Raw genomic sequence first — 15,548 nt, 5'->3', positions numbered from 1 at the left:
GAACTGAAGAGCGGCGGTGAAGAGAAGAAGAATATGAACTGTGGAAGAATATGAACTGAGAAGAAGAAGGCTCGTGTAGAAGAGATGGGTTGTGGTTGGGAAGGAGAGGCGGTATTGGTGGAAGGGGCGGTTGCTTAAGAGTACGCCCAATTTCATCAGACGGACAGGAAGAGTACGCCCTAATGAAAACCTAATGGGCGGAAATTTTGGATACGCCCGTCTCAGGCGTAAAAATATTTTACGCATGGAAAATTCATCACGCGGACAGCAGATGTCCGTCCGTACAATTCATCACGCGGACACCAGATGTTCGCCCGTCTGATCTCACACGTGCTGTGTGACCGTGTTTAACTCGGGCGGAATTTATTTTTACGTTTCTTCGAGCGGTCATTTGGAATCCGTCTGATCAACGGGCGGAATTTAAGATTCCGCCCCATACGAAACGTAATTTATATTTACGCTCGATAACAGACGTGATTTATATTTACGCCCGTTTGAAACGTAATTTATAATTCCGCGCAGAAATGAAACGTAACTAATACTTCCGCCCGTCTTCATGCGTAAAATTGTTTTACGCGCGACCAAATTTGATCTTCTCCCCATAACGTCACAATACAGATTAAACTCATATTTAGTCTTTTTTTTTGGTCTTTGATCTTTGAGTTTAGTCGTACCATTGCAGTCGCTCTTAGGGAACCTTCACAATTTTACAAAATGCCTTTAAAATTCAACTTTCCACATGTAGGTTGGATTGACTTTTTCACGCATTAAAACATTAGTTAAGCATCAGCATCAAAAACACCAGTTGAGTTTCGCGAGCTGAGAAAGTACTAGATAATAAGAAAAAAATTGTACATGTTACGTGCTCAAGGGAATTCATTGAGCTGAACACTACAAGCTAGCAAAAGTTCAGCTGGTAGGAGATATTTTGATATCTGGACGGGAGATCAGGGATTGCTTACTGTCGAGCACAGTTTGATATTTAATACTGTACTAATTTTTTAAGGGTATTTTAGGGAGACATTGCGAATTCAGTAGGCGAACTGCTGCTGTACCTCTTCAATGATACTTATTAGATAAGCCCTCTCAAACAATACTAGTTTCAATGTTAATGTTCCAAAAAGAGAAATGCACACGAACTGTTGGGAAATCTAATATAACATTTAGCGTCAAATGATGCTAATTACAAGTGCGTACAGGTTAGTAATCATACAAATATGAAAATATTAACGCACACAAACATGACGAAAAAAGGAGGAAAAAAACAAGAAGGGGAAAAAGAAAAGAGGGACCAAAAGCAGAAAATATTAATATATCGAGTGAGAAGTGTGCTTAGTTAGACATCATGACTTGATCACTAGCTTGAAGTGCTTGGCTGGCAAAAAACCTGACATCCACATCAGGGTCCTCACCGAGTTCAACCAAGCAGGGACGTATTGTCTGCTCGACCACCTGCAAGATAATAATACCACCATCGCATAAACAATAGAAAAAGGATTCAACAATGATACTACAATCACATAAAAAGATAAAGATTATGAGCACTTACAGATTGATCAACTATGGGAATGAGCGACTGCAAGACCTTCGCAACGTTGAATTTGATGTTTGGTACTCTGTGAAGTTTGACATTGTCAGAAATATTCAAGAAATTTTTCCACGCAAAATGTGAGTAAACATTTATCTGATATTGTGACCAGGAGCAGGGCAACAGGCAAAAGCGTTCTTAAACCTCTGTTCCATCTCATAATTAATAGCTTACCTATCTTTTGATGCATTGATTGCAATAGGAAGCAGCTTTGAGCATGTAATTTCTGACCCCATGACAGGGGCTAGAAGAGAAATTGCTTGTAAAATAGTCATCCGGTACAAATAGTGTGGATTATTAATCATCTCGAGTACCTGGTAAGAATCAAACTCATTAAGACATAAACAAGAGCGAGGAAACAAACACAAACATGTAAATGAGTGGTCTGATAGCATTATGGTCACCCACAGGACATCAAACACTTCTACGATGTTTTACCAATTTATTAGGAACAGATATGGGTGAAAATCGAACAAGGTCAATAACTTTAAGCAAAATTTTGTTTGCCTGGCTTGTACATACTAAACTAAGTAAGAAATACATATCAAGGATTAAGATCAAACCTGTGGAACTATGTGCTGCATTGCCCATTCAGGGCCGAACTCTTCTGCAAGGCGCTTCAAGTTATTAGCAGCAGCATCTCGAATAGAATACACCTGCAACAGGATATAAGCACTGGTTAATTTTATTTGTACTGCATATGTGTTAGTTGCTTATTCTCGAAATGGACTAAGCTAACCTTGTCTTCCAGCCACTGCATGCATAGAGCACCTAGCTTGTCATCAAAGAATCCAACACCCAATTGGCTTGCCAATAGAGGTATGTACTCTATTATTGCAAGTCTAACTCTCCAATGTCTATCCTCTGCTAGCTCAACAATAGCAGGTAACAACGACTGTGACAATAGATCAATTCCAATCACCTGCAAAGACAAGACAAGCAAAATAGCAAGTGAATAAAATGCGACTTCTTGCCTATAACTTAGTTCTTTTAATGCAAAAGCTAAGCACTGTTGACGGTTAATCGGTGAATTAGCAACTAAAAAAACTGTCTCAAGTAGAGTTTAGATGCCATGTGGAAACAACTTAAAAGTTAAAAATTTAAAATTCTAGGACTGCATAAAAATAAGCTTATCTAAGAGCACACTCCATAAGCAGATTGAGACTAGTTTTAAAATTGCTTTTGTAAAATGCAGTGCAAACCTGGTTCACTTGGTCAAGCTTGCTGATGATATTGAGCCTAACATCAGGGAATTCGTCTTTCAGTAAAGAAAGAAATATAGGTAAAAGTTGCTCAATCGTTGCATCCTGAAATTTTTGAACACAGATACTGATTAGAGTCTGCACTACTGGCACCCAAAGAAGCAGTAGAATAGCAGCTTCATCAACAGACCAGACATGAGTATGATGTGAAAGAACAGAAACTTTGAATGCATATGGGCCTTTGCACTATACAAAATCGATGTCCTTTCCATGTGCCAGTCGTAGACAAGCTCTAGCAGATGAATAACTACGATATGTTCTATTAGATTGACTAGTGCATTTACTTCTCACCTTCCCCAAGACTGGTGCCATTCCCATTATCACTGAGGCCAAGGCAGAGCGCACATGCTGAGAAGAGTCTGTAGACAACTCCTGCAAAAAGTAATATCAACTCATGATGAATCATCAATCATGAAAAACATGTGAAAGCACCACCGGTACACCACATACCATTAATGAAACCTGGAATATTAACAAAGCATGCGTACCTTCACACAGGGAAGAATGTGCTGAATTGCAAGTTGTGGGTTCAAGATTCTGCAAAACTTGGTTACTTTTCCAGCAGCTGCAATTCGTACTTCTGCCTCATTATCACGAAGCAGACGCACGTATGCAGGAACCAAGTCCACCCTTGAAATATCACATTTACCACCAGTCAAGATATACGGCGAGTAGTAAAGAGGAAAATCACTATATGGAAGTACTTAAACTTCTAATGTGCCAAAATATGCATGACCACATTTATGAAAGAAGTGCCATTGGCATTTTATGAAAACAACTTTGAACTGGCCAAGTTTGAAGAACCATCAATACAGGGAGTCACTTTCATATACCTGGTAGGCTCAGGTCCCATAGCTTCACAAAGCTCGTACAATTGATTTGCCACCATGTAACGAACACGCCAAGATTTATCCTACTCGAGAAAAGAATAAAATAAGAGGCATAATAAACTATAATACTATCAACAACGTCTAAATAACGTATTAAACACATTTCTGACACCCTCGGATGTAACAAAAGCTAAGTATACAATATACATCGAGGGAAATATATTTTTTCCCAACAAAACTGGATACCAAAAAACGCCCCAAGACTGAAAGAGCACGATAGAATCAGTTGCATCAGATGGGTTTACCTGCGAGAAATTCACGACGACGGGGAGGATATGTGTCACACAGTCTTGCACTTCCAACAACTTTCCAAGTGCTGCACAACCCTCCACGGCCAATAACCGAACAGAATCTTGATCTATAAAAGGGTTATTGTATAGCAAATCCTTATTACTTTCTGCTTTGCCAATATAATATAAAATCACACCTTACAATGTATAGCACAAGCTCACATACCATCCTGAGTCAGATCATCGAAAATCGACATGATATCTGTCTTCAGATGGGCAGATTCAACAGTAGCAGCAAACTTTCCCAAGTTTGATGCGGCAGATCTTCGCACCATAGGCATGTCATCCTGACACAATTGACTGTATATAGTCCTCAATTCTGTCTTCATAACCTCTGGGGCACTGGGATAAGCAATGTGAAACAGTCCACATGATGAAACCCTAGCTGTAAACCACTCACCAGCTGCCAGTCTCTGAGATATGATATTATAATCAGTTCAAGAAGTCACTGAGGGATTTGATAAATAACCTATGCATTTGATGAAAAATATTTAACTGTGACATCATACATGAAGCAAGGTCACCATTTAAAACATAAGCCGTACTGAGAGCCTCTCCAAAATACAGATATTTATGAACTAACAAACTCCCACTGATCTACATGACCGAGTATTCAAGATATTATTAATAACTATCGCTGGAAAAAGATAGGTAGTTGCGTAAAAGAGCAAAAACCCATAATTGTGCAAACGGCTCAAATAGTAATACCGGATTCCCAAGACCATGATTGAAGAAAAGTAGTCTCTTGCAAGTTCATTGAAGATGTTAAGATCAATCATTTTGGTTGATCGATTACCATCCTTGAAATAACAGCAAAACTTAGTTGTTCGTATGTTTTTTCTTGAATGGGGTATATGTTCTTATTTTGTTTGGTTTTAGTTCTCTTCATTAGCACTTAAAAATATTTGTCTTTTAACTGTTTGTGAAAATGCCGATAACAATGGATCATTTTTAGATGTTAATCTCTGAAATTGATACCAGTACAAGTTTACCAAGTTATACTATGAATTTGAGCTGGTTTGTATTCTTGGATTGTTGCTTAAGGATTGATGGTAATGTGAACTACAACTAATGAACTCATATTACAATAAATTATAGCACTTCATGTCTCTTCACCGTCTTTGCAATTGTTAAACAAGAAAACCGGATAAACATCTACACCCATTTACGCCCATTCCAAGAATGACATGGGTTCAAGGGTAAAACCAATTTCCATGCAACAAAACCAATAGCGGAATAGTTACTACTACTTCGGACCTTCTATTACTATCTCCTTCCAAGATATTTCTATACTAAGTTTCGTGTTTTGTTCTCTATTCTACTATTACCAAATGATACAGACAAGTCCATGAAACACATAGCACAAACTCAATACAAAATCGAAAAAATTTACCTTGACAAGAGGAACAAATGAATCGACCAAGTCAGACTCCTTCATTTGAGCACCAATTCGACATAATGACTCAACAGCTTTGTCCCTAACACAAGTTTCTTCAACAGTACAAAGTGTCTCCAATGGTGGCAACAACACATTTGCATAATCAATACCACCAACATACGGTATAAAAACACCCAATTCTTCAGCCATTGCAAGTAACACTTCATCATCATCATCATTATTTTCACTAAGGAATGGTATCAATTCTTTTCGCGTTCTTTCTTCGCCTAATGCCCGTGCAATGGTTGATAGCCTACGTATCGAGTTTAACCTAAGCTGAATATCTTCGTTTTTTAACTCATCTATCAATATTGCTATTGGATACAGTGGCTCATCCATCGTAGCCATTGTATCTCTCTCTCAAACAAAAACCTGGAAATCAAAATTGGGTCAAAATCATAAAACGTAAGTCAAAATCAAGAAACGTGAGTCAAAATTAAGAATGTTTTTCGTTAGAGTATTAATGAAGATTCTTGAGATCTATGAGAAACCTTAAATTTATGAAACCCTAATTTATAAACAATATATTAAATGGAACTTGAAAGGTTAGAGAGAGAGAAATACTGAGTCAGACCTGGTGTTAATGGCTTTCTGAAAATGAAATTTTCTGATCTGCGATGCGGTTTAAAGTTTATCTTCAGACGGATCTGATTAGAATGGAGGACGAGAGAAAGAAGAAGAAAGCTCTTACGTTGGAACTATATGAATGAAGATCTGAACTCGAGTCAGATTTTGTTCACCCACGGGTGCGAGAAAAACTCACCTTAAATAATCAATCATCGACCATTTCAAACAGCGGCTAGGATTATGTATTCCGAGGGAATTTTACCTCTTGGGTTTGTACTCATGTTGGTAGAGACCTCAATGGAGTAGCTGATCATCTAGCAAAAAAGGCTAGGACCTGTGAGTTTTGGAATGGCAATGATATGCCAAGTGATGTAATTTTTCTTATAAGAGAAAAACATTGTATGGTCACTATTTAAGTTAATCGAAATTTCGGATATTTCCTATTAGAAAAAAAAAAGAATTTTTTTTCGGTGCGAGTTATAATTCCAGAAGTATCACCATCCTTTCACAAAAAACCCATCAAAACAAAAATAACATAAAAACCCCATCAAAACAAAATTAATACAAAAACCCCAAATTTAAATATTGGTTTCATAAAATTTTAAAATAAAATAAAATTTGATGGAACCAACATTTAAGTTTGGGGTTTTTGTATCAATTTTTAAAAATTTGGGGTTTTTGTATCAATTTTGTTTACGATGGAGTTTTAATGGATCCCAACATTTGAGTGGGGTTTTTGTACCACATGTTTGGTCACCTTGGGTTTTTATGACTAGTTTTGTTTTTTTCCCCTTTAATATGAAAAGAAATTCATCGGCAAAGAGTTTTTTTTCTTTTGATGGAAATATTATGGGAAATGCTATTCATCTCCCTATTCTCCACCTTCCTACTCTGCTCCCTCCAATCTATACCACATATCTATGATTTGAATCACATTCAGATACAGATGGGGTTCACCGTTTCCCAAATGTGGGGTTTAGATTGGAGGGAGGAGAGTAGGGAGGTGGAAAATATGGAGCTGAATAGCACTACCGGAAATATTAGTCGTATCATTACATAAAATACTAGATTTTTGGACAGACTTATTCAAATGTGTCGGCATATGTTGAAGGTTATGTATTCTCGCCTCTTTTGTCATGTAATTTGTTGTTTCTTTTCTAACAAAGTGCACACTTATATTTATTTTATTTTATTTTTATTTTTATTTTGAAGGAAAGAGGAGTATGAAAGCTCCAAACTTCAATAATTAATAAAATATAATTACATAATATTCAATTACATCCATGAATCAAAATACATGATTAGTACAATAATTATGAACCGAATAAAATCGAAAACAAAACTCTGGACCAAATATATATAAATCGACGGGGGAATGGAAATCTTCTAATGGTTTATCACCATTTTGTTGGATACACTCCGAGAAGATATGATGCTTCCATAAAAGAAGTAATATGCCTAAATTCAATACCGAATTATGTAATCTTTGTTCATCACGTCTGTAGATGGTTGTAAGAAAGATTGAACGAAATCGAAGGCCCTCCAGGAGGTATGAGAAATCGTAGTGGCACAAACTTGTCATACGTTATCAAAAATAAAAATATAATATAATATCAATTGCTATAATGCAATTTGTTTTATTTAAGTATATAGTGAAACATCAACTCAATAGCTCATGAGTTTTTCTTTTAGAGAAACCTGAGGAAAAAGAAATCGACCGAGTCACACTCTGCAACTCGGCGACGGAATCGGGGAAAAAAAATTCTCGATCTTAGTTTTGCAGTAAGTCAATCGCATTAATTCAGGTGAGATTCTGATAAATTGATACTCATTAGTTCTTCAGGTGATTCAAATACTCTATAATGATTGCTTTTAGTATGGAAATCTGAATTAAATATGTCGGAAAATTCAAAGTTTCAGTCGGATTTTGAGATGGCAAGAAATCTCAGATCTGAAAATACTTTTATTCCACCAAATGTTTCTACTACAGTTTTTATTTCTGATGTGGTGATTGATAGAAGTTTATAGGAGTGGAAGTTCAGCTTAATTGGTAGATTGGATTTGGTAAAATTAAAATTAGCAGTTGCTGAAGTAAACTTAAGAAATCAATGGAAGCTTAAGGGTAGTTGTCAAATCATTCCAATTGGCAGAGGTTTCTTTATTATCAAATTAGAAAATGGTGAGGATATGAAACATATTTATGAAGGTTTTTGGGAGGTTGAATCTCAAGTTTTAAGGCTCAGATACTGGGAACGTGATTTTAAACCAGAATTGAAAAAACTTCATCTGCTTTTGTATGGGTAGTATTTCCAGGCTTATGCATTGAGTGTTGGAAGGATAACATTCTTATGACAATCGGGAGTGCAATTGGAAGACCAATAAGGGTTGATGAAACAACTTTGAAAAAATAAGTTGGGTATTATGCTAGCATTTTGGTTGAATTGATTTAGCTAAGGCAATTCCTAACAAAGTTTGGATTGAAACTAAATATGGGAAGTTTGAACAAGAGGTTAGAGTTCCAAAAGTTCCTAAGTTCTGTAACCATTGCAAAATGATTGGGCATTATGTTTCGGAATGTAGAAGCAAGAGAAGAGAACAATTTCAGAAGAAAAAACCACAAAGCTCTCAACAACAATGGAGATATACCCCTAAGAAAAATACACAGCAAGCTTCTATGGGTTTTGATATCTGTCCACCTCCTCTGCAAGACAATAGCTCACAGTTAGAAGAACATATAGCACAGGATGGAAAAGACAATGGTACAATGGTTCCAATATGTGGACAAAATGAGAACTCTATAACAGATACAGCTGGTTTTACTGGTGATTTGGATTCTACTCAAGATTTTCCTTGTTTGCCTGTTGAGAAATTATTGGAAGTGGGTAATAGCATTCCATCTATACATCCTGTCACTCCAATAACAGTTGAAGAATCAGTTGAGAAAATTACTGCTTAAGTTCTATCAAATATTAATGATGCCAAGGATAATGGAGAATGGAAAGATGTATTTGGCAAGGCTCCTAAGGCAAGGAAATTAAATATTCATACAACAGAAGTAGCAGGGGGTAAGAATTTTGCATCTTCAAGTAAATTTAATGCTTTAATTGAAGTTGTTGGAAAACAGGAACAAAATTTCTCTAAAATTATTGGTAAACCTCCAAAAGGTTAAGTACAGAAAGTTGTTCCTAATGTTGTTACTAGAAAACAAACATATATTTCAGTTAATAATAATAGTGGTGTGGGGAGTTCTAATACTTCTCAAACTTCAATTTATCTATGAGAGTAGCTTACTGGAATGTCAAAGGTTTGAGAAGAACTCAAGCCAAAGACAAACTTAGGAGTTTAGTACAACAATTCAGCTCTTCTCTTTTATGGGTAGCAGAACCTGAAGTGAAGATGTCAAACAGTTGAAGCTACATGTGATGTGTCAGATGATTATTCATAATTCAAGTGATTCGGTGAAGGGTTATATTTGGTTATTTCGGCATTCTTCTTTATCTGTTCCTTCAGTAATTTCTTCTACAAGACAGGCCATCACAGTTCAAGTTGAAGATATTTTAGTTACTGGCATTCATGATGCTTTCCTTACAGTTGATAGAAGAATTTTATGGGAAGAGATTTTAAATATAAATGAAAGGAATCTACCTTGGATGATTTTAGGAGATTTTAATGTGGTACTATCTTGTGAAGAAAAGAAATGTGGAAGACCTCCTCTTAGAGTAGCAATGCAAGATTTCAGAGATTGTTTGGAGTCATGCAATCTAATTCAAGCACCTAGAACTTGAATTAAATTCTCATGGTGCAATAACAGAGTGGGGAAGAAGAGAATACTGCGTGACTTGGATAAAGCTTTTTACAATTTAAAATGGCTGGAAAAATTTGGTACTTGGAGTTACAAAGTGGGAGTTAGAGGCACTTCAGATCATGAAGCATTATTGGGAGGGGTTACTCAAAGTGCCAAACCAAAAAACATTCCTTTTAGATACCAATCAGTTTGGACCACTCATCCTGATTTTTTAAATGTTATACATGAGTCATGGGAGGAGGATTGTGAAGGAAATCCAACATTTTTTATATCAGTAAATTGAAAAGGTTGAAGTTTATTCTTAAGAAATGGAATTGGGAGGTTTTTGGTGATCTAAGAATCAAAGTTAAAACCACAGAGGAGGTTGTTCTTGCTGCTTCATTGGAATCAGAAGATGATCCTGAGAACATTGTTCTATTAGATAAATTAGTAACTGCAAGGGGGATGCATGAACTGCCTGCTCAGCAGTATAATGAGTTAATGAGAAGTAAATCAAGAGTAAAGTGGGTGCAGGAGGGTGGAGCAAACACTGCTTTTTTCTATGCAAACTTAAGAATTAGAAAAGCACAGAATAATATAAATGAATTGGAGAATGCAAATGGCAATCTATTTACCACTCAAGACCAAATTGTTGATACTATTGTGACTTATTATAAGAAGAAATTTGAAGAGAAGCAAGTGGAGTTTTTGGAAGAGTTATTTGAGGCTATACCAAAAAATTTAACTGATGAGGATAATTTTTTTCTAGATGCTATTCCTAGTCAAATGGAAATTAAGGATGCAGTTTTTGGAATGGGTGCAAACAGTGCTCCTGGGCCACATGGATTCCCTGGTAGTTTTTATGGATTTGCATGGACAATGGTGGGGACTGAGTTAGTGGAAGGCTGGAAGCCATACAATACTGCTGGACAAACAGATTCATACCAAAAGGCTTTAATTCTAATTTCTTATTCCTCTTGACAAAAGTTCAAGGATCCAAAAGAGCATAAAATTTCAGACCTATTGGCTTAGCCAACTTCAATTTCAAAATTATAACAAGAATCATTACTGCCAGAATTAGTATTGTGACTGGCAGAATGGTTTCTATACAACAAGGTGCATTTATCAAAGGAAGTAATATTCATGAAAAAATTGTTTTAGCATCTGAACTTGTGAATGAGCTAAATGTTAAAAGAAGGGGAGGCAATGTTAGGCTTAAAATTGATATTACACAAGGATATGACTCATTGAGCTGGAGATTTTTGTTTGAAGTTTTGAGAAGATTTGGTTTCTTTGAAATTGGTATTCAATGGCTCAAAAAAAAAATTGAGTCTGCAAGAAGTTTTGTTCTTATAAATGGTGGACCTTGTGGCTTCTTTGGAGTAGGGAGAGGATTGAGACAAGGTGATCCTCTATCACCAATCATGTTTGTCCTAGTAGAGGAGGTTTTAAGTAGAAATATTTCAAAATTGGTGCAAATGGGTAAAATTCAGCCAATGGTGAATAGGGGTGGATGCCAACCAACTCATTTGATGTTTGCAGATGATATTTTTATCTTCTATAATGGCCACAAAAAGACTTTAGAGTGCTTAACTGATTTGTTATTCAAATATCAAAATTCATTAGGTCAGGGAGTCAATAAAGCTAAAAGAAAATGCTTTGTGGGGGGTGTATCAATTTCAAGACAAAACAATATTGCAGAGCAAATGCAGATGGAATTATCTTCATTCCCTGATAAGTATTTGGGGGTTATTCTTAATCAAGGAAGAGTCAAGTCTCACCAAGTATGGGGGATTGTTGAAATGATGCAAAAAATGTTTGCTGGATAGATGGGGAAGTTACTAGCTTTCTCTGCAAGATTAACACTGGTGAAATTTTTTTTATGCAGCATGCCCATTTACAACATGTCAGTGTACAAGTGACCTAAGAATGTGATTCAAGCATGTGAAAGAATTATCAGAAATTTCTTATGGTCAGGTGATCCTTCAGTTAAGAAATTAGTGACTGTCAAATAGGATGAAGTTAATTCTCCAGTGGAAGAAGGAGGTTTAGGATTGAGGAGACTTGAAGTTATAAATAAAGCTCTACTAATGAATCTACTTTGGAAAATTGATACTGAAGATGTGGAGTGGACTTTGTTTATGAGAGCTAAATACAAAGACAAGAATGGGGAATGGATTAGATATCATAAACAGTCTACAATTTGGCCTGGTCTTAAATGGGTTACAAGAAGGGAGCAGATGGATTGTTGGTGATGGGGAAAACATCTCAGTATGGAGAGATAAATGGATAAAGGAATATGCTATGATTGAGAGACATCCTTGGGATGAATATATAGTAAAAAATGGTACAATGAGAGTAAATGATCTAATTCATAAAGGTGAATGGTGTGTCCCTGAAGAAATGTTATAATACTTTGATGCTAGTGAACTACCAACTTTAGTGGGTGGAAATGATAAAAAAAATTGGGCCAATGACAAAGAAGGTAAATTTACAGTGGCAAATGCGGCTCAGATGATAAGGAGGAAGTATCTTGTAAAAGCTTGGTCTCACCAGGTATGGCAACCCTGCATTCACCCTTACACTTCTACAAACTTATGGAAGATTTTGAGAGGTGCATGTGCAACTGAGGAATCAGTAAGGAAAAAAGGCTTTTCAACAGTATCCAAATGTTATTTGTGTGGTAAGGCTCAAGACACCATGGAACATATTCTTTGGCATTGTGTTTTTAGTGAAACTGTATGGTACTGGTTGTGTGGGATTTTTCAATGCTCTTGTCCCCAAAGTTTTGAGGAGATTCTGAACTTTGCAAAAGGGAAAAGTCCAGCTGTTAAAGAAGTGTGGTTCATATGTGCTTTCAATGTGATGGTTGAATTGTGGTTCACAAGAAATTCTGTGATTTATGAAGATGCAACTCTATTGATAGACGCATTTATGTGTCTAATATAGCTCATTTGTATATATTGTTAGTGCTCGATATCGTACTTATTTGGTTATTTTATTTATTTGTAGGTGTTTTTGGAAGAATAAGGCTTTGTGGCGAAATTGGCTAAAAATGCGGCATTTGGACCTCCGTTGATAACGTGCCGGAAGCGCCCCAGAATTGTACCGTAAGTACCCCAGGAATACCCCGGAGGAACCCCGAAAAAAGTGCGGAAAATGTCCCAGAGAAATCACTATACGGACCCTCGATTTTGGATAAGGGGTAACCTAATTACTAAGGGGTGACCTATTTCCAGGCAGCTGCTAAAGGGAGAACATCACAGGATAAGGGCACCCACCTTCTTCACGTTTTGAATTAGAAAATTGGCGGGAAGTTCACTGGCAGATTGATAATCGAATTTTGATGGAGTTTTAACGAGATTCAATCGCCGAAATCAGTTGGGCTGGACTTGGATGGACTAAACAGGCCTAGTACAATCGATTGGAACCAACCAATTGGGCTGGAATACCCGTGAGAAGCAAAGAAAGGGAAAACAGAGTACGTGTTCTATGTTGGGTTTTTAGAATATTTTTGAGAGATTTCTGGAGGACTTTGACGCTGGATTAACATGTACATGGTCCTATTCAAGATTATGGAAGAGTTTGGTAGCTATTTTATAGCCAACAGCACGTGAAAAAGCTCAACAGAAGCGATTATCGTTTCAACTGCATGAGAAGAAGAAAAAGAATAATCGCATATTTAGTCGAGATTTATGGATCTGTTGGGCTATATAAGTGTTGGTTTACATCAAAGAAAAGTTTAGAAACCCTTAGGAGAGAGTTTAGAGTCCAGGAGAGCCTAGGAGAAGCGATTACAGAGAGTTATTGTTGTTGCTGCTGCTGCTGCTGTTCGAGGAGGAAGAAGAAGAGGAAGAACAGACCTGCTAAGGCAGTCGTTCTTCATCAGTCTTAAAACTAGAAACGAGTGTCGTTCTTATCCAGCAGTTAAGGCTTATCGTTTATAGCAGTCTCAAAAACACTTACCCCTTTGTAACAGTGACGCTGTAACACTTTTACAGCGTTGCTAATTCCTATTTCATCATATAATCATCAATAAAAACACCTATTTTAGCCATGAATTTATCTTGTGAGTGTGTTTTTGGGATGAGGAGCTAAACCCCTTAGCCAAGGAGACGGAGGAAGCCATTGGTCCTTATTTATGGTATAATTCTAACTTTATTATTTATTTGCAATATTATTACATGATTATTTGCATGGAATTTTTATTGGAAAATTGATTTTTATTGAATAATTGTGATTCATTTTGATGGAGCATGCTTAGTTTAAGACTCTTGATGTTTCATGCTTGGTGTTTACATTTATTACTTCAAAAATCTACAAAAGGCATAATATTAGAATCACTCTAAAAGAAAAATTGCATGAATATTAATTATTAGAATTTATCAAATAATGGATCAATGGTGGAATCCAAGTCTTGGTGTTTTTTTCTCTAAAGGTTTAAACTATTTTATTTATTTGCATGTTTAATTTAAATCTAGAAAAATTGTTTTCTTCACAAGTCTGAAAAGAACCCAGTTTTTACCACAACTACAACATCATTTGAAAACCCATTATCTATCTGTGGATAAAATGAAAATGAGAATCAATAGATGTGCAAAGGAAGGAAGCCTCAGAATGAGGGGTACTATGTTTGATATACATGTAATGCTTCAATTTGGCATCTCAGGGGTGAAAACACAAACTGTCAAAGTGAAGCAATGTTTCTTTACACTTCCTAATCTGAATCAAACACTAATTTGTTGTGATGGGGTTTCTAAAGGTAATCCAGGAATGGCAGGAATTGGCTTTATTGCCAGAAACCATTATGGTGATTGTATGGGTGCATATTCAGGGGGTCTGGGGATTGCCACAAATTACTTGGCAGAGGTGATGACTCTGGTAATTGCAGGTGAGTGGGTTGTAACAAAAAAATTAGTGGATGCGTACTTCAGTTTGGACTCTAAGGCTGTGATCATGGCATTCTTAAATGAAAAAGTACCTTGGATAGTGAAGAAAAGATGGATCAAAATTAGAAGAACTATTCCAGAAATCACATTTAGACACTCATATAGAGAGATCAACTTCTCTGCTGATAAAATGGCCAAGAGGGGAGTACTGCTGAGACAGGTGAAGTGCATTACTTTGAAGAATGATGCGTGTCGTAACCACAACAAATTAATCGAGATATTTCCTACTAATTAAATAAATAATATAGCGGTAGTAAGAGATGGTTCACATAGAGAGCTGTGTAATTGATAGGTTATTTGAAATATCAAGATAAAGTAAATAGCAAAAGGGGGTTTTGGTTGTAAGATAAATATAAAGAAAATAATAAATAAAAGAGATTATTAAGGAATCCTTCGTCGTTACCAAGCGATTACTGGATTAGAATACTTATCTATCTTCCGTTAGAACCATTCATCACCAATCGTAGAATAGCAGGTACGCTTTGCTATCCCCAAAACTCCTTGTATCACCGATAACAGGTACGCTTAGTCACCAGATTCTATCCAACCGAGCCGCCTTGAGGTACTCTTACAAGGTGTAACTCAACCGAATGCTTTAAGGTTTGTAAATTTAGGTTTGATTCCAGCAGTTAAACTCAGTACGCTCGATTCACTTACTGGTGTTGTTTCAACACACAATTTCTTTACAGAATCCCTCTGTAAGGTCTCATGTTTTCCACTTGTGTAGGAGATGCACGACAATTACGGATCGCTCAACTCGCTACTAGCAATAGAATGATT

General features: G+C 36.4%; 2 protein-coding genes across 2 annotated transcripts; one reads left to right on the top strand and one right to left on the bottom strand.

The window, feature by feature from the left end:
- Window positions 1-1,129: 1,129 nt before the first annotated feature.
- LOC113281981 (serine/threonine-protein phosphatase 2A 65 kDa regulatory subunit A beta isoform-like) lies at window positions 1,130-6,398 on the bottom strand. Its single transcript, XM_026530895.1, has 13 exons — window positions 6,043-6,398; window positions 5,424-5,840; window positions 4,197-4,443; window positions 3,986-4,098; window positions 3,684-3,763; window positions 3,339-3,480; window positions 3,142-3,222; window positions 2,791-2,895; window positions 2,328-2,510; window positions 2,152-2,244; window positions 1,763-1,902; window positions 1,550-1,616; window positions 1,130-1,452 (listed from the first exon to the last, which is right to left on the bottom strand). Exons 2-13 carry the CDS (start codon window positions 5,814-5,816, stop codon window positions 1,333-1,335), a joined length of 1,764 nt encoding a protein of 587 aa, XP_026386680.1. The 5' UTR covers window positions 5,817-5,840; window positions 6,043-6,398; the 3' UTR covers window positions 1,130-1,332.
- A 3,502-nt stretch (window positions 6,399-9,900) lies between these two features.
- LOC113279212 lies at window positions 9,901-10,800 on the top strand. Its single transcript, XM_026527914.1, has 2 exons — window positions 9,901-9,917; window positions 10,128-10,800. Exons 1-2 carry the CDS (start codon window positions 9,901-9,903, stop codon window positions 10,798-10,800), a joined length of 690 nt encoding a protein of 229 aa, XP_026383699.1.
- Window positions 10,801-15,548: the final 4,748 nt, after the last annotated feature.

The sequence above is a fragment of the Papaver somniferum genome, chromosome 5 (genome assembly GCF_003573695.1).
Source record: "Papaver somniferum cultivar HN1 chromosome 5, ASM357369v1, whole genome shotgun sequence".
Classification (NCBI taxonomy): Eukaryota; Viridiplantae; Streptophyta; class Magnoliopsida; order Ranunculales; family Papaveraceae; genus Papaver; species Papaver somniferum.
The sequence above is the reverse complement of the archived record's forward strand: the minus strand, read 5'-3'. Positions and strand labels throughout refer to the sequence as shown.